Source organism: Acipenser ruthenus, chromosome 58, assembly GCF_902713425.1.
Source record: "Acipenser ruthenus chromosome 58, fAciRut3.2 maternal haplotype, whole genome shotgun sequence".
Classification (NCBI taxonomy): Eukaryota; Metazoa; Chordata; class Actinopteri; order Acipenseriformes; family Acipenseridae; genus Acipenser; species Acipenser ruthenus.
In genome coordinates this window covers 2,838,058-2,862,902 of record NC_081246.1, presented here as the reverse complement: position 1 = coordinate 2,862,902, position 24,845 = coordinate 2,838,058, and the positions used below count along the sequence as shown (strand labels likewise).

At 37.1% G+C, this 24,845-nt stretch overlaps 1 protein-coding gene across 2 annotated transcripts; it reads left to right on the top strand.

Annotated features, from left to right (window-relative positions):
• The first annotated feature begins 255 nt into the window (after positions 1–255).
• Positions 256–24,568, top strand: LOC117407654 (myosin heavy chain, fast skeletal muscle-like). Of its 2 annotated transcripts, none has more exons than XM_059017920.1 (41): positions 256–287; positions 1,375–1,424; positions 2,485–2,700; positions 3,081–3,224; positions 3,316–3,472; positions 3,783–3,810; positions 3,896–4,010; positions 4,102–4,194; positions 4,303–4,366; positions 4,459–4,557; positions 4,651–4,754; positions 4,828–4,966; positions 5,861–5,979; positions 6,072–6,221; positions 6,316–6,486; positions 6,572–6,875; positions 7,229–7,302; positions 7,427–7,514; positions 7,600–7,717; positions 7,827–7,950; positions 10,449–10,585; positions 11,000–11,255; positions 12,146–12,388; positions 12,481–12,657; positions 12,746–12,891; positions 13,056–13,146; positions 13,235–13,624; positions 13,706–13,832; positions 13,922–14,040; positions 14,132–14,328; positions 14,417–14,600; positions 15,826–15,991; positions 18,790–18,914; positions 20,599–20,907; positions 21,003–21,206; positions 21,299–21,424; positions 21,656–21,826; positions 21,903–22,007; positions 22,149–22,244; positions 23,417–23,548; positions 24,087–24,568. In XM_059017920.1, the coding sequence occupies exons 3-41, from the start codon at positions 2,497–2,499 to the stop codon at positions 24,105–24,107; spliced, it is 5,817 nt and encodes a 1,938-aa protein (XP_058873903.1). In that variant the 5' UTR covers positions 256–287; positions 1,375–1,424; positions 2,485–2,496; the 3' UTR covers positions 24,108–24,568. The 2 variants fall into 2 exon arrangements, with proteins under 2 accessions (XP_058873903.1, XP_058873902.1); XM_059017919.1 differs by having other exon boundaries at positions 24,084–24,568.
• Positions 24,569–24,845: the final 277 nt, after the last annotated feature.

Here is a 24,845-nt window from a genome sequence, read left to right as displayed (position 1 = left end):
CCCAATATGACCTGCCTATGAGGCATAAATAGAAGATCATATGAAATAACAAACTTAACTGGATCAGTTTCAATAAATATTGTGTTATCATCATAACCTTTAGCCAAATCTTGTGGACACACGCAAATAGTAAATGGAATAAAGTTTCATATGGGTGTGTGGGTATCTTTAGTGAGTAAAGTTTCATGACCTTATACAGAAGCCAGTTTTGCTGGGCTGGCAAAATGTTCTTAATAAAATCAGAAGAGCAGAGCCTTCACCCTCACTGATAGGCGTGTCAAGTAGTGGTAAGTTGCTTTAGGTTTAAGTGTCTGTATTAAGTTGTTGTACTTTGATGGCAGCCTTAGAATAAGCAGCACAGCTAATAATACAGAGTGAATATGTTAATATTAGAACAATATATGGATTAGCATTTGAACATGATTAGGACAGAAGTGTTTACATGCTTGGAAGAAGAATTTGCAAACACAAACAAGTTGCACAGATTACTATTTGTCAAACTGTTAAAACTTAATCTATTTAGCCTAAAACAGAGAAGATTTTTAAAAAGCACATATAAATAGATAAACACATAGATATATCTCACATTTTTATAATTCAGGGCTTTAAACATTTGCAAAATAAATGAGATTTTTTTTTTACGAGAATGCTTTTTTGAAATTACAAAATAATGAAAACTTTCAATACAATAAAACGAAAAATAAAAGCATATATAAGAACATAAGAACATAACGTTTACACACGAGAGGAGGCCATTCGGCCCATCTTGCTCATGTACCAGAAAATGCTAAGCTAGAAAAAATATGTATTATTATGTTTTCTTTTTTAAATCTATATTATTTTTATACATGAATTTCTTTACATCAAATTCCATAATTTCTTTAAATGGTTTGGTATTGTGTTTTAATCTCTAGATATTACTGCTAATATAATCCCACAACATTGCATAATTGCTAATTCGACAACCATATTTTTTGTTATGATTTACTTTATTGTTCTTTGTAAGGATAGGTCAGCTCATTGTGGATTAGACTTGTGTTATGAATTTCATTACTAGACATTGTAAATATATACATTATTGTTTATACCTATCAATACGACTAATAATGTCACATTAATATTGTTTTTTTATGGCCATGCTCTAAACATTTCACACAAACTTGTGTGTTTTAATTGGGTTTCATATCACTGGAGTGTTGTATTTTCTTCATTTCAGTGGTCTAGTGGAGTCCAGTGAAAACCTCTATTGAGAGTTATCTACAGTGACAGGGAGTCAGTATTAATGCACTGAATAAATGGGAAGTCCAGAACGAGCAATATAAAAAAAGAATCACAACAGGAAGAATAAATTGCTTTTCTCTTTTTTATTTGCAGTGCTGTGGAGTATCAAAATTATCATCTTCCTGCGCATGTTGTGAAGGAAGGTAAGGAATATTTGTAAAATCTGCCTTGTGAATGATATCATTGATAAGATCATCTGTGATGAGTCAATTACAACACAATGGTCTTTGTCTTGGTGAGCCTGTTCCAGTTATATCCCCCCCCCCACCCCCATTGGGTATTTGGAGCTTATATTTTTGTGACTGCCATTCAAAACTAATGTCAAATGTTTTTGTATTACTGGGGTGGCTGAAATCGTATCAGCCAATCACCCAAACTTTGTGTCATCTGAAAATTTGACAAACTTGCTAATTATTCCCTGATCTAAGTCATTGATGTAGATCAGTGGAAACATCAGTGGTCCAAGGACAGAGCCATGTGCCACCCTACTTTGTACATTGCCCAGACAGAGGTTTCACCTCTTAAAGATACTCTTCGCTTCCTATGTTTTAACCAGTTATGTATCCATTTGCAAGTATTTACTTGTATTCCTATGGCAAAATCCATATGTTAAAGGCAATAATTAATTTTGTATTCAGTGACTGGAATGGAAACATCTCTTTTTCATCTGCCGAGTTCTAAAGTACTGTGTTTTGCTGAATAGTGTTGTTATTTTTTAACACAAGAACATAATAAAATGTACAAACGAGTGGAGGCCATTTGGCCCATCTAGGCTCATTGGGATCCTAGTAGCAGATCACAGAACTTTGTCAAGTTGGGTCTTAAAGGATCCAAGTGATTCTGCCTCAACAACATGACTAGGTAGCCATTTCCACACACACGCCACTCTGCGTGTCTCATTCCCTTTGTCTTATGTAAATCTCCAACTGTCATTTTCAACTCTGTCCTCTGGTCCTGGTTTCTGTACTGCACTGATTGGTTTGGGTTAACTTTTTCCATGTTTGAGATCAGATCTATTGGACTTGGCAGGAGGGTGTCAATGTTATACGTAGAATGGAACCACAAGGTTTAAACCAAAACAATTGATTTAATTTGTTACACCAGCTTACCACTGATCACTGGGTTTTACATTACTGTACTCCAGATATAATATAATAATGACCAACATGTTCAGTTTGCTGTCTTCATTATGCATTTCCACAGTAAACCGTCATCATGAGTACGGACGCAGAGATGCAGTTATACGGGGAGGCGGCCATCTACCTCCGGAAGCCCGAGAAGGAAAGAATTGAGGCGCAAAGCAAACCCTTTGATGCAAAAACTGCCTGCTACGTAGCAGATGCCAAAGAGATGTACTTAAAAGGTGTTATCCAGAGTAAAGAAGGTGGCAAAGTCACTGTAAAAACTGATGAAGGACAAGTAAGTCACATTAGAGTAAAAACAGCATCTTCTTATTGGCTTAGATTTCTATTATTTACTACTGCATTGTATACTGCATGCACTTTCCTTATGCTAGATAAATGCTTCCAATTACCTGGATAACCTTAGTTTTTTTTTAATAGTTTTCTAACATTGAAATTTTGTTTAAAAAACATGCAAATTGCATATTAGTGAGGATATACCCCAATATTCTGAGTACCAGCAATTATAATATCTTGATATGAAACACATAAAAATGGTTATGAACTTACATAGACAGTTACAACAATTGTGTTGTAAATATGTATGATGTATTAAACCTTTGCCTTTCAAAAACTTTTGTTTCTCAGGATTTAAGTTTGTCTTTTTTTGCATTTCAGACCGTCACTGTTAAAGAAGATGACGTCTACCCTATGAACCCTCCCAAGTATGATAAAATTGAGGACATGGCCATGATGACCCACCTCAGTGAACCAACTGTGCTGTATAACCTCAAAGAGCGTTATGCCGCATGGATGATCTACGTAAGAGTGTTCATACAAAATAAATAAATACAATCAAAAGACTATTTACTTATGAATGAACTGTATGTAATATTCCATTGTACAATTTCAGACTTACTCTGGGCTGTTTTGTGCTACTGTGAATCCATACAAGTGGCTTCCAGTGTACGACCAGTCTTGTGTTAATGCATACAGAGGCAAGAAGCGTATGGAGGCTCCACCACACATCTTCTCTGTCTCTGACAATGCCTATCAGTTCATGCTTACTGGTAAGTATTTCAAAAACAAGCTGATTTTATCTGGGGTAAGTACATTAAATTAATTCCTTCTGTTTCTATATCTCATGCCTTTTGGTGAAGTAATGGATCTTATATCATGCAGTTCTGATCCTAAATGGAATGAGTTATGAAAAGCATTGTTTTTGTAAATTCTAATATCATGACAGGGGAAAGAAATTAAAATATGGACATTGATTTACTGTGACCCCACACTGGATCTGTTACTCATTATTATCAGTTAAACTAAATAATAATTCAGATACCATCTTTAATCAAATTCTTAATATAATTACCTTTACAGATCGTGAAAACCAGTCAGTCCTGATCACGTAAGTATGGGTAAAATTACAAACATTATTAAAAAATAAATCTCTCAAGAAATATCATCTTAACATGTTTTTCTGTTTTATTTAGTGGAGAATCTGGTGCAGGAAAGACTGTGAACACCAAACGTGTCATCCAGTACTTTGCGACAATCGCAGTGGCTGGTGGTGAGAAGAAGAAAGAGGCGGCTCCTGGAAAAGTCCAGGTTGGAAACTATTGCCATTGACATCAAATAGTACGGAACATTCAATGGGTTCCAGTTCCATTATCTAACTCTAGGATTGTGTCTTATACAGGGAACCCTGGAGGATCAGATCATTTCAGCTAACCCTCTGCTGGAAGCTTTTGGTAATGCAAAAACTGTGAGAAATGACAACTCGTCTCGCTTTGTAAGTGACAATGCTTTTGTTCCCATTATATTACTACATGTTTGGACTTTCATAAACCATTAACAGTGCATTAACATATGTGCGTGATTTTATTTTATTTTCATTAAGGGTAAATTTATCAGAATTCACTTCGGAGCAACAGGAAAACTGGCTTCCGCTGATATTGAGACATGTACGTTTATTTCTTCTACTGTAGTATCTCTTTACATTTGTGTCTTAGTTTTAGACATTTCAAATTCTGACTGTAATACTTACTCATCACAGACTTGCTGGAAAAATCCAGAGTCACGTTTCAGTTGAAAGAAGAAAGGAGCTACCATATCTTCTATCAGATCATGACCAACCACAAGCCAGAGCTTATTGGTAGGTGAAACTAAATCATTCTGTTAAACTGGCTGATTGATCTGTCTGTCTCAAAATAACCAATTTTGTGTTTGTTGCTGTTCTTCCTTCCAGACATGCTTCTCATTACCACCAACCCCTATGATTTCCCTCTGATCAGTCAAGGGCAGATCACCGTCGCCAGCATTGACGACAAAGAGGAGTTGGATGCCACAGATGTAAGTTCCATCGATTAGCTTTGCTTAATGATTTCATTACCTTTATGTGCCTAATGTTCTTTTTATTATCCAGTCTGCCATTGACATTCTTGGATTCACCAATGAAGAGAAAATGGGCATCTACAAACTAACTGGTGCGGTGATGCACTATGGTAACATGAAGTTCAAGCAGAAGCAGCGTGAGGAGCAGGCTGAACCAGATGGCACTGAAGGTAACTTTGATTTACAAGCACAGGCAATATGTGCTTTAAATCATACTTAAAAAAACATTTGCTGTTCCTATCATAGCTATCTTAATTCATGTTAATTATCATTTAGCAGTTATCTGAATATGCATTATGTTGTCATTAACATTATATTCAATATAATGACTTCTTATGTTGTGATCACAATATTAAAAAAGCACTGCTTGTTCCTGCTCATAGATGTACCATATTTGGTGAAAGATCATTTGTTACACATTTCAATACAATAATATGTAACTATTACATCAATTTAAAGATTGAAATGGATTTAGGATCTAAACTGGAAAGTACAGAAAATATCTTCTCTTTCACTGGTAAATAAGTCAGTTATCTAGTGGGACTAAAGTCAGCCGAATTGCTGAAAGCCTTATGCTACCCAAGAGTGAAAGATATCGCTATTGCTTTATTCTGGTACTTGATGGGACATTAATTTATATTATAAGCCTTCGGATGAGAAGTAAAACTGAGGTCCTTTTGTAAGTGACTTTTCAGCAGCAGTAGTTGAGATGCATAGTTCTCACCCTGGTCTCTTGTAAGTCGCTTTGGATAAAAGCATCTGCTAAATGACTAATTAATAATAATAATAATAATAATAATAATAATAATAATAATAATAATAAAAAGTTGGAAACTAAAACAACCTGATTGATTACTGAACAGGTGTGATTCTCTAGAAATGGTCTGCAAAGCCCAAAACATTTACATCACAAAACATTCAGCTTACATGACAGTTAAAAAGAGTTTGAGAAACACATGGGCTAACAGCTATGAAATACAGATGTAGATATTCTATCGATATCAACCCATTTAAACATCTAAGATTACCAGATGTCATCAACAAGATTTTGTGTTTGATTTCAGTGGCTGATAAAGTCAGTTATCTGATGGGATTGAACTCAGCCGACTTGCTCAAATCCTTGTGCTTCCCGAGAGTGAAAGTGGGGAATGAGTATGTGACCAAGGGGCAGACTGTCCCCCAGGTAATGTGTTTGCTCTAGACCTCCATGCACATTGCACACAATTCAACTTCATATTATTTTCATTTAACAATTATTCTTGTATCTTTTATTAGGTAAATCATGCTGTTGGTGCTCTCTCTAAATCTGTCTATGAGAAATTGTTCTTGTGGATGGTTATCCGTATCAACGAGATGCTGGCTACAAAGCAGACAAGACAATTCTACATTGGAGTCCTGGATATTGCAGGATTTGAGATCTTTGATGTAAGTTTAATTTGTCATACTGCTTATATATTTTTTACTCCTTTGTTTTATTATTGCTATTGTTAATATTCAAATATTTCATACATGTATTTAGTACAATAGCTTGGAGCAGCTGTGCATCAACTTCACCAATGAAAAACTGCAACAGTTCTTCAATCATACCATGTTTGTACTGGAACAAGAAGAGTACAAGAAAGAAGGGATTATTTGGGACTTCATTGACTTCGGTATGGACTTGGCTGCTTGTATTGAGCTTATTGAAAAGGTATGTAAAAGAACATAGTAACCATTGCACCATCCTTGGTCTCTTGCTATTCTCTTTTTAACACTTGAATTTTAATTCTCACTAGCCTATGGGAATATTCTCCATCCTTGAAGAGGAGTGCATGTTCCCCAAGGCCTCAGACGCTTCTTTCAAGAACAAGCTGTTTGACCAGCACCTTGGCAAGAGCAACGCCTTCCAGAAACCTAAACCAGTCAAAGGCAAACCTGAGGCCCACTTCTCCCTGGTGCACTATGCTGGCACTGTGGACTACAACGTCACTGGCTGGCTGGACAAGAACAAGGACCCACTGAACGACACTGTAGTGGGGCTGTACCAGAAATCATCCATGAAACTCCTGGCCCACCTTTATGCCGCTTTTCCAGCTGCAGGTGCTTGAAAAATGCCATACCTTCATTCACCTTTGAAATCACATTATGTGTGACTCATTTCATTACTGTAACACTTTCACTTATTATACTGAATGTTCATTGCTGTTTAGGGCGTTGAGTGTATTTTCTTTTTGACAGCGGCTAAATGCTATTGTTATTCATAATATCTAAATGTGTTTCAACGCATCTTAGAAAAGTAGCATTATTACCCCTCTTTTCAGGTAGACACATGTTCAGTTCAAGCACCCCCCTAGAAATAGGAACAGATGCTAGGAATCAATTTTGGAGTATTAAAGATTGTTTTAGAATCAATTGTATCATATCAGTCTGAAGTTTATTCTTTGTATTTAAAGAGGCTGCTGCTGCAAAGGGGGGTGGAAAGAAGAAGAAGGGTGGCTCCTTTCAAACAGTGTCAGCCCTTTTCAGGGTATGTGTTTTTGCTTTCTCTTCTGCAGTCTTGTCAGTTTATTTCTGATCCTCCCACCATTTAAAGTCTGTGCTAGTTATTAAATTACAAATGTTAAATATATCATATATTTGTCACTCTATAGGAGAACTTGAACAAACTGATGACCAACTTAAGAAGTACCCATCCACACTTTGTGCGTTGCTTAATTCCCAATGAGACAAAGACTCCAGGTAATTATAATATGATCATGTATGTCTGTGACAGGTATCATGATTTTAAAATAAGTTTGTGACACACTTCTAATTCTAATTGTAGGTTTAATGGAAAACTTCTTGGTCATCCACCAGCTGAGATGCAATGGTGTGCTAGAAGGTATCAGAATTTGCAGAAAGGGATTTCCAAGCAGAATCTTATATGGTGACTTCAAGCAAAGGTATCAACACCATTGAGTTTACCCTCTCATTCATGTTTTTTCTTTCTTTTACAATTCTCTTTGCAACTATTAAAAGTATATCATCACACATATTTGCTATTTTTGACAGATACAAAGTGTTAAATGCAAGTGTCATCCCTGAGGGTCAGTTCATGGACAACAAGAAAGCATCAGAGAAGCTTTTGGCCTCAATTGAAGTAAATCACGAGGAGTATAAATTTGGGCACACCAAGGTTAGTATACATAAATATATCTTTGCAATTAGCATTACCTTGAGAATAGTATTGCATAGTGTAACAGGGTTGGAACAGAGTCTGGAACCAACTCCCCAGTAATGTTGTTGTTGACACCCTGGGATCCTTCAAGAAGCTGCTTGATGAGATTCTGGGATCAATAAGCTACTAACAACCAAACGAGCAAGATGGGCTGAATGGCCTCCTCTCGTTTGTAAACGTTCTTATGTTCTTAAAGTCTGGAAAGTAGGGATTTATTTTGCTTAAAACTTTTATTTTGAACCTTGTTCTTGTGTTCTTTATTTATTTATTTTTTTCATTCCTTGCCATTGCCATTTCTTCACAGTAAACAATGGCCATAGACATGTTTTGATAAACTAATAATACAAGGTTTACTTGTGACTTTTTGTAGCTGAACAAGCAAATGAAAACTGAAATTTAAACTTTAAACACTTCAAATAAAACAAAAGTTGGAAATGGCATGGTAAAATTAAAGGTAACAAAAAAACTCAATTTTGCTTCTCGTTTGTTACATTCCATATAACAGAAAGTCACAACAAAAAACAGTAGTGAGGATTTGCTACCTGCCAGGAAAGTAGGTAGCAATATGGTCTTATTCTGTAGCGGTTTATTCCACTAAATTTTATATATAAAAAAATTAAAAAAATAAACACCTACTGACTCTTTTAAATAGTGAATAACCCAAACTATCACATACTTCACAAAAGGGGGAGGGGAGGGCAAAGAATGCATTTGGGGACCCTCTCCAGAATAATAAAACTCTGCAACAAATGTACAAAAGAAAACCTCAGTCACATTGCATGGATAAACCTAGTGAAGCAGAGGATATCGTCTAGGCTTCATGTCAGATATCAGCAGAACCACCAGTTACTACAGCTAGTAGTTTAAAGCAAAGATATCAGCCAGAACAATCAATCTTTTTTTACCAATAATTTTCAGCTGCCATTACAAGCAGTTCACTCAGATGAGGACTGGTCATGGAAGTTCGTAAATAGATTTTAACCAAACTTAAAACAGAAAACAGACGTTCATTGCTTGCAGTGGTTACTGAAAGAGTGATGACTACCTTGATGATTTTAATAATATATAAGTATAAGTAATAGCAAGTATCCTTTTAGAGTTGTACCAGCTCAAAAAGAGAATAAAAACTACCGGTGGCGCGAGTTTAGTTTTTTGTTCCCCTCTTCAACTCAGTAACTTCTTAATTAGTTAAAATGGCACTGCTATTATCAGGGCTGGCACCAGGCTTTTGTGGGCCTGGGCAATGGACCTACGCGGTGATCTGATTCAAGCATTCAAAATCCTAAACGGTATAGACAAAGTCGACCCAGGGGACTTTTTTGACCTGAAAAAAGAAACAAGGACCAGGGGTCACAAATGGAGATTAGATAAAGGGTCATTCAGAACAGAAAATAGGAGGCACTTTTTTACACAGAGAATTGTGAGGGTCTGGAACCAGCTCCCCAGTAATGTTGTTGAAGCTGTCACCCTGGGATCCTTCAAGAAGCTGCTTGATGAGATTCTGGGATCAATAAGCTACTAACAACCAAACGAGCAAGATGGGCTGAATGGCCTCCTCTCGTTTGGAAACTTTCTTATGTTCTTATGACTGAGTCGTCGATAGACAAACCACAGCGTTAGGTCCAAATTGGTGCATCTCCTTTGCGAAGCCAGGTTTGAAACACAGCAAATAATGTCTGTCACTGGTCACAGGTGTGAGGGAAGCCTTAAAAATTACTGGGCACCTTCTTCAAATGATCACAGACAGTGGAGCCACACTCTGCCCTACACTTCCTTAGACAACGACAAGGACAACAATGATCAAACACCATGTTGCTCAAAATCGCTTGTACGGTGTCCATATTAGGACATCTTTGTACATCAGGCAAAAAGGAGTCATTATGTGCTCCCTCCTCTGTAACTCCCTCCTCCCTCCTCTGAAACCCCCTCTTCCCTCCTCTGAAATTCCCTTCAACCTCCTCCCTTCTCTAAAACTCCCTCCTCCCTCTATCATGCTCCATGATCCCTCCTTCGTCCCACATCATTGTTGCTGGTCTGAAGAAATCAGCCAATAAATAACCGTTTCCAACTTTTATGTGTTTTCATTGGTGTATATTCCACACCCTGCCGTGCCTTATTGCTTACATATCACACATAGTTCTTTTTCATTTGCCATTTCTTATACAGTCGTGCAAATTCTGGTGAGGCGGTAAATAAGTGCAAGGTATTTTTTGTCATTTGTAGCGAATACGAACACCTGATTTTTGTATCTGAATACATGTAAAACAATATTCGTTCGGATATTCGGATATTTGTCCCAGCACTAATTTATAGGTCAATGTAAAGCACATTACACTTATGAAAATCAATCATTTTCAAGATGTTTATTACATGATTAAGTGAACTCCCTTCTCTTAATTGAATGTGGTGCCATGATAAGACAAAACCATATTTTACCGTGAATCTCTTGAATACAGGTGTTCTTTAAAGCTGGTCTGCTGGGTGTACTTGAGGAGATGCGAGATGAAAAATTGGCCGCACTCATGACTACTACCCAGGCTCGCTGTCGTGGGTTTCTGATGAGAAGGGAATTCCAAAAGATGATGGAAAGGAGGTGAATGAAGAAATACTGTAACCTCAGAAGAATTGCAAAAACATTTGAACTGCTTGATTTATTTGAGTTACTGAGGAGATTCATTTCAAGAGATAATTAAAAAAGTAAACCCCCCAGATCAATGTAATTATGTAATATGACTGAAAGCAGGTCATAAGAGGTATTAATATATAGTCATGACTACACCAAGGCTTGTTCTTAATAGAGTCAAAAATCAGTTTAACTAACGGTTCCCCACGCTATTTTTTTTATTTTATTTTTTTGGTAATGGTCTTTTTCACAACAGCCCAGCTTATGAAGTAGCCATATGGTGCATTGTATTATTCAGATTGCATGTAGTATTTAGTCAGCATTTGCACTTAAGTAAAACAAGTAATCTAGAACTGAAGTTATTACCTTGTTCTTGTATTGTAGGGAGTCTATTTTCACCATCCAGTACAACATTCGTTCATTCATGAATGTGAAACACTGGCCATGGATGAAGCTCTACTTCAAGATCAAGCCACTCCTGAAGAGTGCTGAATCTGAAAAGGAAATGTCCAACATGAAGGAAGAATTTGAAAAGTGCAAAGAAAATCTGGCCAAAGCAGAAGCAAAACGAAAGGAGCTTGAGGAGAAAATGAATTCTGTGATGCAGGAAAAGAATGACCTGCTGCTTCAAGTCCAGTCGGTACGAGTCTATTTTGTACTATGGCTTTTTAGTCCACATACATAATGTTACTTTCAATGTTAGTCACAGCCTAGATAAATTAGCGATGCACTAGATTTAAAAGTGTCTTCTTATGGACTAAATAAGTACAATTTATGGACAGGAGTCTGCTATTTGAGGACTGTGGAGACCCATAAAAAGTATTAAGTCACAATGGGCCCCATTGTACAGTATTGATTAAGAGTTACTCAATTAAGTGGTCAGGTTATAATTGAGCTTTATTAACTATTTTATATACTTTCTCTTAAAGTAATTCAAGCATTTCCATTAGCAACATAGGCCATAAATGTGCACTTTTGAAAGAAACACATTATAGCACACAGGTATTTTCTATTTAAAACATGAAGCTGGAAGCTCTCAGTTTCTAAGCCGTATTCTCTGGTTATCTGTTTGCACTTACTGGGTCATTTCACCTCAATAGTGTTTTCTGGGCTAAAACAAGTTACTGTCTGAAAGCATGTCAATCAATAGGGGCAGCAGCTGATTGGTTATTTACAGGAAAGAAGCCAGTGAAGGGGTGAGAAAACATACTTTAGAAAACAAAATTTGATTGTTGAGACAGTGAATCCCAATCTCTATCAAAGATGCTCTCTGTGGATTTAATAAAGTGTCTTCTGTTACACTTGCCTACTATTAAATGGGTGGCAATGTTTGCATCAGCATGATCCCATTATTAGTGACATGTAGTGACTCTGTACTGAAGATTCATTTTTGGAAGTGGGGAATGGGCCCATTTTAACTGATATCTCAGGAGATTGCTGTATCAGTATCATGTAAATGTGCTGTGCTAAATAAGTTATGCATTCAAATCTACATTTGTTGATAACAATACTTTGACAATGTCTTAACAGGAATCGGAAAGTCGCTCTGATGTTGAAGAAAGATGTGAAGGGCTTATCAAAAACAAAATCCAGCTTGAGGCTAAAGTTAAAGAGATTACTGAGAGATTGGAAGATGAGGAGGAAATGAATGCTGAGCTGACTGCCAAGAAGAGGAAACTGGAAGATGAGTGCAGTGAGCTCAAGAAAGACATTGATGACCTAGAGCTTACATTGGCCAAAGTTGAGAAGGAGAAGCATGCCACGGAAAATAAGGTTAGGATTTTAACAAAAGACATACAATTATTTACTGAAAAAACTGGACAGCAAATACATCAGTTTATTTGGTTTCTAACCCTTTCATATAGGTTAAAAACCTTACTGAAGAAATGGCTGCTCAGGATGAAAGTCTTGCAAAATTAACCAAGGAAAAGAAAGCCCTCCAAGAGGCACACCAACAGACCCTTGATGACCTGCAAGCAGAGGAGGACAAAGTCAACACTCTGACCAAAGCAAAGACTAAGCTGGAACAACAAGTGGACGATGTGAGTGAAGCCGACGGTGCAGGCTCTCAAGGGGTTTCACTTAATCAAATATATTAATATAATATAATTTGCTGTTCCTTTTATTTAGCTTGAAGGTTCATTGGAGCAAGAAAAGAAACTCCGTATGGACCTTGAGAGAGCCAAAAGAAAGCTTGAGGGAGATCTGAAACTAGCCCAGGAATCCATAATGGATCTGGAAAATGACAAGCAGCAATCAGATGAGAAGATAAAAAAGTAATTTTGTATTTTGTAAAATGTATATCCTAAAGATACATAACAAAAGAACCATGTAAAAAGAAATACATACATATATATATATATATATATATATATATATATATATATATATATATATATATATATATATATATATATATATATATATTTATACTTTACAGGAAGGACTTTGAAACAAGTCAGCTGCTGAGCAAAATTGAAGATGAACAAGCTTTGGGTGCTCAACTTCAAAAGAAGATTAAAGAGCTTCAGGTATTGTGCGGAAACAAAATCTTTTAATTCACAGATGAGAAATGATTATAAATGTTTAATTTCAACCGCTCAATTTTTTATTTTCTAGGCACGCATTGAAGAACTTGAAGAAGAAATCGAGGCCGAACGAGCATCTCGGGCAAAGATTGAAAAGCAGAGAGCTGATCTTTCCAGGGAACTTGAAGAGATCAGTGAAAGGCTTGAGGAAGCTGGCGGTGCAACTTCAGCTCAGATTGAAATGAACAAGAAACGTGAAGCTGAGTTTCAGAAGCTCAGACGAGACCTGGAGGAGTCCACTCTGCAGCATGAAGCTACTGCCTCTGCTCTTCGCAAAAAGCAAGCCGACAGCGTGGCGGAACTGGGAGAACAGATTGACAACCTCCAGCGTGTGAAACAGAAGCTTGAGAAAGAAAAGAGTGAATATAAAATGGAGCTTGATGACCTCTCCAGCAACATGGAATCTGTAGCCAAATCCAAGGTAAACAGCACAAGTGTGTGATCTCAATATACAATAAAGAATTGAGTTCTTGTACACATCTTTTTCAACTTTTAATTAAAGGCAAACCTGGAAAAGATGTGTCGTTCTCTGGAAGACCAATATAGTGAAATTAAGACGAAGAACGATGAGAATATCCGTCAGATCAATGACATCAGTGCTCAAAGAGCCCGTCTCCTGACAGAGAATGGTATGCTTTTACTGCAGTTACTGCATGATGTTATTCTACATGTTGTAAAGGAAGGACTTTTTAAATAGCTATGAATATTTTTACTTCAGGTGAATTCTCTCGCCAACTGGATGAGAAAGAATCTTTAATTTCTCAGCTTACAAGAGGAAAACAGGCTTTCACTCAGCAAATTGAGGAGCTCAAGAGGCACATTGAGGAAGAAACAAAAGTAATACATGTCTCCTTCCTTTCTATATACAGTGTTTTTGTCTTGCACTGTTTTTAAATGTAATGTGTAACATTCCCATAATTCTTTAAAGGCCAAGACTGCCCTGGCTCATGGTGTGCAATCTGCCCGCCATGACTGTGACCTGCTTCGTGAGCAATATGAGGAGGAGCAGGAAGCCAAGGCTGAGCTGCAGCGTGCAATGTCAAAGGCTAACAGTGAGGTGGCTCAGTGGAGATCAAAATACGAAACTGATGCTATCCAGCGCACGGAGGAGCTTGAAGAAGCAAAGTAAATAGTCATAGTTAACTTACAACTTTATCTTCATTTAAATTATTTCATTCTTTAACCGTTTTCTGTACTTGAACACTTTTCCCAGGAAAAAGCTAGCACAACGCCTTCAAGATGCTGAGGAACACATTGAGGCTGTGAACTCAAAGTGTGCCTCTCTGGAAAAAACAAAACTGAGACTCCAGAGTGAAGTTGAAGATCTCATGGTTGATGTAGAAAGAGCAAATGCACAAGCCTCTGCTCTTGACAAGAAGCAGAGAAACTTCGACAAGGTACCAAAAAGATGTTTATCACAAAGGCAGCTATAGAGGGATAAGATATTGTCTTATATTGTCTGCTGTTTCCACAAATACATAATGACAGCTGGAGGATTGATTGTTCTCACACATACGTTGATGAGTTGATTAATGTGTTTTACAGGCACGAATGATCATTAATGCCCAGTAAAACAGACAATGGGTTCTCTCTTAAATCTAGAAACGATCCCCTTGTACATGTATTTAAAAGACTCTCACACTAATCACTTCACTCTGCAGGTGTGATTGAATAGTTTGTTTCACTGTGCTGTTTTAGAACAAGCATGAACTTCTTGATTGTTTTAGGTTGTTAAGAATGATGACATATTAAAAAAACTAAAAATCTGTGTACTTGGAGAACCGCAACCCTCCCTCCCCCCGAAAACAAAGAACATTCGTATTTTTATTGTAAGCCTGTTGCAATCCCACAGCTAAATTAGTTTACAGAATTAAAAGGAGTTGACACAGTTAACCCGAACCAATACTTTAAGCATGGTACAGTAACCAGAACCAGCGGACTTAGTTGGAAAATAAGCAGAAATAGACTTAGGACAGTGTAGGGAAAAATTAAACCGATAAACAAAATTATTCAAGTTAAATATGTTTCTTTGTATAGCTTAGAAATAATAATTTTAAATGGATGGAGTTATAGGCCTCAGGCTACAGCGAGATCAACTGAGCTCCGAGAAATACATTCAATGCAGTTTTATAACTTTCAACACACGCGCTTGTAGTGACATCATTTATGATCCTTCCTTCTTCTATTTTTGCACACTTGGCACTATCTATTCTGCATAGGCAATACAACCAAAGCAGAACAAACACATTGCTTTGCTTCATAAAGAGGCCCCTATTGCATTCCTGGCTCAAACTCGACAAACATCTTCTCAATTTTCTGTTGCAGAAAATAACATTTATAAAGAAATAGTTGTTCTAATATATATATATATATATATATATATATATATATATATATATATATATATATATAACCTATTACGAAATTCCTACATCAAAGAGAAGGAGACATTTCTTCAGACAGAGAGTGGTGAGGGTATGGCATGGACTACCTAGTCATGTTGTTGAGGCAGAATAACTTGGATTCTTTAAGACCAAACTTCACAAAGTTCTGAGATCAATCAGCTACTACGAATATTAATAGAATACTATTGATGCATATTTATGACACATATTCATTCAGGTTCTAGCTGACTGGAAGCAGAAATTTGAAGAAGCCCAGGCAGAGCTGGAGGCTGCACTGAAAGAGACTCGCTCTCTCAGCACTGAACTTTTCAAGATGAAGAACTCCTATGAAGAAGTTTTGGACCACCTTGAAACCCTTAAACGGGAGAACAAGAATTTACAGCGTAAGCCCCGTTGCATTGCATGCCGCAGGGTATTTACCTTGACGTTACTTACTAAAACATATCTTGCATTACATCTACCTGCCCCAGCAAGTAAAACCAGGGACACCCCTCAATGAAAAAGAAGAAACAAATGGCCTTGGCACAAACTGCCTCGCAGACTGGTCCCTGGATAGGTAGATGAGGCAGGGGGCATTATGTGTGAGGCTGTATTTTATCGTGGTCATCGCACAGTATAGGATTCCAGGGGGATTTATCGAATGCTGTGTAATACGTACTTCCCTGTGAAAATCCCCATTTCTGAAGGAATAATGTAAATATTTTTTAGCACTTACAAAGAGATACAGCAAAGGTTTGCTTTACTGACGCACTTACAATTACAGAACATGTAAGAACCTAACCTTAAGACTACACTATTTTCTTCAACTTCAGGGCAGTTTCCTAACAGCAGCTTTAGAATAGTACAACTTCTTATCATGTCAACACAATGACCCTCAAGTCAATTAAATAAATCTCCCTTTGAATTGCAGTGTACAAAATTGAAAGCATATGAAAAAAAAGGTTTTTTTACAAAATGTACACAAAAAGTTTAAAAGATTAAAAAATCTTTTATTTTCACGACGTTTCGGGCAAAATCCCTTCTTCAGCTGTTTAAAAAGAGAAGTAAACACAGTGCAGTAAACTTGTTGTTATTCAAGAATTGTAATTATACAAAAGTTCTGTGGATGGTGTTATGATTATTAGAATGGAATGTTCATTCCCAGAGGTTCCAAAATTCCCAGTTTGAAGATAAACTCTCTTTCCATTTGTTTCCGAGCAACATTTGTTCCATAGCACTGATTGATCACACAGACTGTGATGTCTTCAGCAGTGTGATCATCACTGTTGAAGTGACGGGCTACTGGAAATGCAGTGGTGTTAATGCGAATGCTTCTTAAGTGTTCTACAAACTGGTCTGCCAAACGCCTTTTAGTTTCCCCAATATACAGTTTGTTGCATTTCTTGCAGATAATGCAGTAGACTATTCCTTTAGAGGTACATGTAAAATGTTAATGAATGTTGAATGAATATTTAATGCCTCCAATCTCTGCTTTAGAATGAATGTATTTACTGATATTACATTGTGGTCTATTACATGGATATGTGCCTTTCAAAGGTTCTTCCGAAAGAACGAATAGCACTGTGTACCAGATATTCTCTTATATTCTTGTCTCTTCTATATGACATCAAGGGGGAGTCTTGATAATAGATGCTGTGGATGGGTCTTGTTGTAAAATTGTAAAGTTTCTTTGCACAGTTGTCTGTATCTTTCTGTTGGTAGGGTGGTAAGTGAAGACCAGAGGGATTCTATCAGCTGCGAGTTGTATATTATTATTATTATATAAAGCATTTTTTTCTATTTATATTTGATGCAGGATTTAGCTTTAGTCGTGATTTTTTCCGGAAAGCCACAATTTCCAAAAAATACACACATTTCCTCACTTTTGACAAAAAAATTTTGATTGTCGCTGCAAATACGTCTTAACAGTTGTGAATAGGGAATCAAGTCACTGCAAGCCTTAGGGTGTGAGGAGTCATACTGCAGATATGAATGAGAATCAGCTGGTTTGTAGTAGACAGTGGTGTTAGTGGTGGAATTCAAAACAGTGATGGTAATGTCTAAGAAAGATATGCTATTGCCAGTTTCTGCTCTGTTCCATGTGAAATCCAGGGCTGGGTGGAAATGTGTTCCTGACTGAATGAACTGTTTTAAATCCTCACTGGAGTTGGTGAAAATTCCAAAGATGTCGTGAATGTACCTAAGAGATAGGTTAGGTGTGCTTCCATTATATTGCTGTAAAAATGTGTTTTCAACCGGTCCCACAAAAAGGCAAGCATGTGATGGTCCCATTTTAGTTCCCATGCTAACACCCCTCAATTGAGTATAAAAATTACCATCAAAGAAAAAACAATTCAATGTGAGCACAAGTTCAGCCAGTCTCGGAAGGATATCTGTTCGAGGTTCTTTCACTGTCGGTTCATCAAGAAAGTGCTTTATTGTAATTAGCCCTTCATTATTCGGTATAACAGTGTAGAGGTTTTTAATGTTGATTGTAAAAATAATTATATTATCACAAGGGTGTTGTTCTTTGAAATTATCCAATTGTTTTAGAAAATATGTAGAGTCTAACATAAGAAGGCAGTGATTCAACAAGGGGTTTGAAGATTTCATCAAGAAATTTGGAGATCAGTTCTGTTGGACAGGAACAGGCAGATACAATTGGGTGACCTGGATTGTTTGTTTTGTGGATTTTTGTAAGTAAGTAAAAACAACTGCAACAGGGTTTTCCACTATTAGATTACTTGAATATGTGGGTAACAAATTGTTTGAGATAGCATCATGAATAGTGGAAATGACAGTGGCCTGTAAACAGTGAGTGAGATCTTTGCAGATCTATATATTCTTATAGATATATTCTTTACAAAAAACTTTGACAATGCATCTGTTAGGGTTGATATAAAAACGACAAAAGAGGGAAATGCAATGTCAGGGTTTTTAACCCAAACTCTGCATTCCCTCCCACCCCCTTATATGCAGTGGAAGGTGCAAGGCAACACAAGCAACCACAGACAGTCATCATCACTTAAGACGAACAACATACTACTCATTTACCATTTTTAACCAATTTTATACTCATATTGTACTGTAGTAAAAACAGTAGTGTGTCTTTCACGACTGTAGGAGCCAGCAGAGTTATAGTCCCTGCCTGTTTTAAAGTACTCTGATATTAACAACATTCTTCATCTTCTTCATCTTGTAGAGGAGATCTCTGATCTGACGGAACAGATTGGTGAGGGTGGGAAAATTATTCATGAGCTGGAGAAGTCAAAGAAGCAGATTGAAACTGAAAAGTCAGAAATCCAAACCGCCTTGGAGGAAGCAGAGGTAATTATTTAAAAACACACATCTTCTCGTCTCCATTTTCTGCATATCTCTCTCATTTTCATCCTCTTTATACTTTATAAGGCAAATTAAATAAATGTAGGAATGGGCTGCATGACTGTTCAGTTAAAAAACTGAAATAGTGTCCATTAAAAGATCCCAGCGATTGACCATTTAGAAAGGTGTCTCTGTACTTTCCAAACATATGGCAGACAATCTGTTTTATAAGCAGGGATTCGGGTCTGCGTGTCCACATGAGGTATACAATTTTGATTTGTCTATCAAAAATGGCAATTTTCAAGTGCTTCAAAAAGGTATTTCATGATGACCTGGTAACCAAAACAACAATGGCTATCACCCCAGGTATAACATAATAGATGAAATGGTGATGTGTTTAAAGGTGAACCAGCTCTCGTATTTTCTGAGAAATTATCTTTAAGAAATTTGGAATTGCTAGGTACTAATTTAATGGAATTAACCTAATTGCTCAACACAAAACAATACAGTCTCTCGGTTGCCCTTGTTTACAATTATTGAGTATTAATCAGGAACAATCAGTGTGATTTAAATATAAAACCTGTCATGATCAAAACTATTCATATTTTCCAAGTTATTATTTGTTTTCATCAAATGAAATCCAATTTTATTTATAAAGGGCCACTTACACCAAAGGCATCTCAAGATGCTGTACAGCAACAACACTTCATAGTTAAATACAATCCAAAAAACACAAACAATATACAGGAATGTTTAAAAAGACAGTAAAGGCACACTAGGATAGAAAGGCCAATGTATAAAAGTAAGTCTTAAGATTAGATTTAAAAGCTGTAACAGTCCCAGACCTTTCAGATATGTCCTCCACATACGAGACGAACTGGAATCTGTCTGCAAGATAGGACTTAAACCATGAAAGAACAGTGTTAGACAGTCCGGCAGGCTGCATTTACATGCACGTGAAAATCGACTCTACAGTCATGACTGTGTGACGTTGTCACGCGAATACATCGTGAAACAGCAAAACGACATCCTTTTGACAGTGTGACTTTAAGGGCAGGGTCAATCGCTTTCTCATGATAAAAATAGCTGTAAAAACCCATGTAAACCGGAGCAGGAATCGTGCTTGTGGCTCACGAGGTTTCAGGAGTCAAGATCCAGTTCTTCTGACTTAATATCACGTAATCTTCTGCAGAAAGGACGTAAAAAACAGAATCACACAAACACAAAATGTACAAAACACTACCAGTATACATTTTATGATCACCAACAGGAAAAGGTAGCTTTTTAGGTGTTATTGTCATTTCCAATCATATGCTCAGTATTATCACATCTGTTTGCATGTGCTACTGTTAAACAAATATTTTTCAAGTAACCAACGCTGTTAGTAAACATTTAAATATATCCATGCATCACATTGGTATAGGAGCAGTCTCGTGTAAGTACAATTATTTTAAATTAAATATTGTTTACTTGGTATAATTGGTGATGACTTCAGCATGATGTCATGTTTTTAGGTATGATATTAGGTATGATTTTTGAAACCATAGAAATGTGAATGATTCAGGTATAACAAAAGCTAGGGTAGCTAAACCAACGTCTTTCCTACAACTGGAGTAATGTGAACACAGACATGTTTATAACAATTTTTACAATGCTTATTTATGTATTGATTTTTTTTTTCTTTTTATAGGCCTCGTTGGAGCATGAGGAGTCAAAGATTCTTCGCGTCCAGCTTGAGCTGAACCAGGTGAAGTCTGAGGTTGACAGAAAGATCGCTGAGAAAGACGAGGAGCTTGAACAGCTGAAGAGAAACAGTCAGAGAGTGATCGACTCTATGCAGAGCACTCTCGACTCTGAAATTAGGAGTCGCAACGACGCCCTGAGAGTGAAGAAGAAGATGGAGGGAGATCTGAATGAAATGGAAATTCAGCTGAGTCACTCCAACCGCCAAGCAGCTGAAGCTCAGAAACAACTGAGAAACGTCCAAGGTCAACTCAAGGTGCGGACTGTTTCTGTCATTGCAGCTATTAAAGTACACTTCCATTGTCTTAAAAATGTTCCTAATGATTTTACTGATTTCTGTGTTTTGTCCAGGATGCCCAACTGCACCTTGACGATGCTCTCCGAGGACAGGAAGACATGAAGGAACAGCTCGCCATGGTAGAACGCAGGAACACCCTGATGCAGGCTGAAATTGAAGAGATGAGGGCTGCCCTAGAACAGACAGAGAGAGGCCGCAAAGTGGCTGAACAGGAGCTCCTTGATGCCAGTGAGCGTGTGCAGCTGCTGCACTCCCAGGTTGGAAGATTTTGTTTCCCACCTAATTTTTAAATTATTGTTCTTTTTTATATTTATCAGTTGTCATAATCTTACAACCTTTACCTTGACAGAATACCAGTCTTATCAACACCAAGAAGAAGCTTGAGAATGACATTTCCCAGCTGCAAGGTGAGGTAGAGGATGCCATCCAAGAAGCAAGAAATGCAGAAGAAAAAGCCAAGAAATCTATTACTGATGTGAGTCACAGTGTCTGTCCGTATGTCTGTCTGCCTCTCCAATTGTGACCAAGCTATTCAACAGACCAGTATAAGGTATACATTTCTGATTATAGTGTTCAGGGTCAGAGCTCTACCATCAAGCTATTGCATTTAGCTCCAGTGGCTGAATCCCTTACAATCCCCCCACTCCTACTGCTGCTACAGTTCTAAATCACTTCATTCCATTAATCTACTTTCTTCAATTATCAGGCTGCCATGATGGCAGAGGAGCTCAAGAAGGAACAGGACACCAGCTCTCACCTGGAGAGAATGAAGAAGAACATGGAGCAGACAGTGAAGGACCTGACCCACCGTCTGGATGAGGCTGAGCAGCTGGCCATGAAGGGTGGAAAGAAACAGCTCCAGAAACTGGAGACCAGGGTGAGCTGAACATGCAGACTAATAATTCCCTTGTACAAGAAACTGAACTGGGTTTAATATTTACAATAATTTCCAGGTGCGCGAGCTGGAAAATGAGCTTGAAGCCGAGCAAAGACGTAGTGCTGAGTCAGTTAAAGGAGTCCGGAAATATGAAAGAAGGGCCAAGGAGCTCACCTACCAGGTAATACAGCAGCTTCTGAAAGTTTTAATGAAGTTTCAGCTTTACATTATCAGGTTTAGACATTTATTATTATTATTATTATTATTATTATTATTATTATTATTATTATTATTATTATTATTATTATTTTATTGCATGCAGGCTGAAGAAGACAAGAAGAATGTGTTCAGACTTCAGGATCTGGTTGATAAGCTGCAACTGAAAGTGAAGACTTACAAGAGGCAGGCTGAGGAAGCTGTAAGTGACACTTTTGTTGTTTTCATATATTCCCTTTTTTTAGGACATTGTTGTTTTCTTGAATTACTACCCTTAAGCCCTTTGCAGACATATCATTATAATTTTGATACAATTAAATCGATGATGTAATTGCATACAAAGTGTTTTTTTTTTATTAGCATAAAAGACTTGGGTGATATTTTTTAATAATTTTTATAAAGCAGCTTTTGCTTTTTTCTGCTGGGAGATTCAGTGATCAAAAGGCAAAGCTTAACCGAATTAACACTCAATTGCCCAAAATGTTTATAAACCAAATATAAATTATTATTATTATTATTTATTTCTTAGCAGACGCCCTTATCCAGGGCGACTTACAATTGTTACAAGATATCACATTATACATTATTTCACATTATACAGATATCACATTATTTTACATACAATTACCCATTTATACAGTTGGGTTTTTATTGGAGCAATCTAGGTAAAGTACCTTGCTCAAGGGTACAGCAGCAGTGTCCCCCACTGGGGATTGAACCCACAACCCTCTGGTCAAGAGTCTAGAGCCCTAACCACTACTCCACACTGCTGCCCTAAATTAGCATCTATTGGAGAAAAATTCAGGGATAAAACTCCAAAATGCATTTTACTAAGCCCCAAGCCAATAGAGACTTTTTAATGTGGTGCAGCATTTCAGTAGCTATGGTTTGGATTACTGTATACCACGGCTTCAAAGTGCAAAAATTACTGGAATGCACACTAACAAAACATTCTTTAAAGTTGTATGATAGACGTGATTCCCTTCTCTTAGCACTTTATTTACTTGCATGTCAAAACATATTCAACATTTAAAATGGCAGCTTTACCTACTAGTTAATTTGATTTTAAGAAACTGAATTCAAATGGATACACTCAGTGTTCATTTACACTGGCTAGTGCATATTGTTCATATCAAGTTATGTTTTCAATTGCTCCGGCACGCTCCTGAGAATGTGTTATAAACAGAAAACATGATCCATGGCTTTGGTGATGCAAATAAACTGACAATTAAATCTGTCCGTGTGGATATGCACAGTCACAAGATCTGACAGTAACACATTACTTTTCATTTTAATTCAACCCCTGATGTATTTGATAGGCACTGGCCCTCACAAGTAAAACAAATGTTCCTGTTCATTGTATTTGCCTTTCAGGAGGAACAAGTCAACACCCACCTGTCTAGGTTCAGGAAGGTGCAGCACGAGCTTGAGGAGACCGAGGAGCGCGCTGATATCGCTGAATCCCAGGTCAACAAGTTGAGGACTAAAACCCGTGATATGGGAAAGGTAAGTTAAAAGGTGAAATCACAGTGGTAGGGATGTCACACACAGTTTCTGGACTACAGTCTCACTACACCACCATGTTTTATGATATGAGATATCTAAACAATTACTTATTACTCAAAGGAGTAGCCGAAACACAGTTTACATCTCAGAACTCTATTCTTGAGTGTAGTGTTACACACTATATAAAGTAACCTGTAACCTAACAGAGGTGTGCCTCAGGGTGCATACTATGAACAGGGTCCATGCCTGACTGTATAGTCTTTGCTGTCAGGTAGTGACACAAAAGGATTTGTCTGTTACACAATAACAAACAAAGCTGGCATAAACAGTGAACTCTGGAACAGTAACACATCCACCATGTAAGCTCATACTTTTCATTACATTGATTAACTATATATAAACAGGAATATCTGTGTCAAGCAGTGTGTCCTGTGTAATGCTCTAGCATGTTTCTGTTTTTTAATTACTAGTTCAACAGTAAATCTGTGTTTGTGTTTTTCCTCAGTATTTAATGATGCATTTATTTCTTTTTCAGAAGGTTAAAGAATCAGCAGAGTAGAAGAGCAGCAGAAGAGTCAAGCTGAAATGTAGAGAGATTCATAAAATATGAATTTCACAGTGAACTAGTTCCTGTAATAGTGCTGGTAGTTTTTAGTGTTGAAACAATAATTGATTATTGTGATGTTATCGATCATATTTTTGCATTGATTAAAAAAAGACACGGTACAAGAAATGTTCTATATTTGATTTATCAGCTGAAAATAAGGCTGTCCAGTGGTTAAAGAAAACGACTTGTAACCAAGAGGTCCCCGGTTCAAATCCCGGCTCACTCACTGACGCACTGTGTGACCCTGAGCAAGTCACTTAACCTCCTTATGCCCTGTCTTTCTGGTGAGACGTTGTTGTAAGTGACTTTGCAGCTGATGCATAGTTCACACACCCTAGTCTCTGTAAGTCGCCTTGGATAAAGGCGTCTGCTAAATAAACAAATAATAATAATGATTATTGTGATAATTTACAGCTGATAACAGAAAATGTCATTATTGTCCGGCACTAGTAGTTTTGAGAATAAAAGTGGCATGCAAGCATCTACTCAAGGCTTTGTGGTTTGTGTTTTTTTCTGCTAGTCTTTATTCTGCACATGAAACAAATTATTTAATTATTGGGCTGCTCAATATGAGAAATATATTTTATTAAAGAGTAAAAAGCATTGTTTGAGCAAATATATTGCCTTGCTGCACACATCAACTGCATAGACATCACTTCACTTACTTTAATAGAGAATCTAAGAAAACAG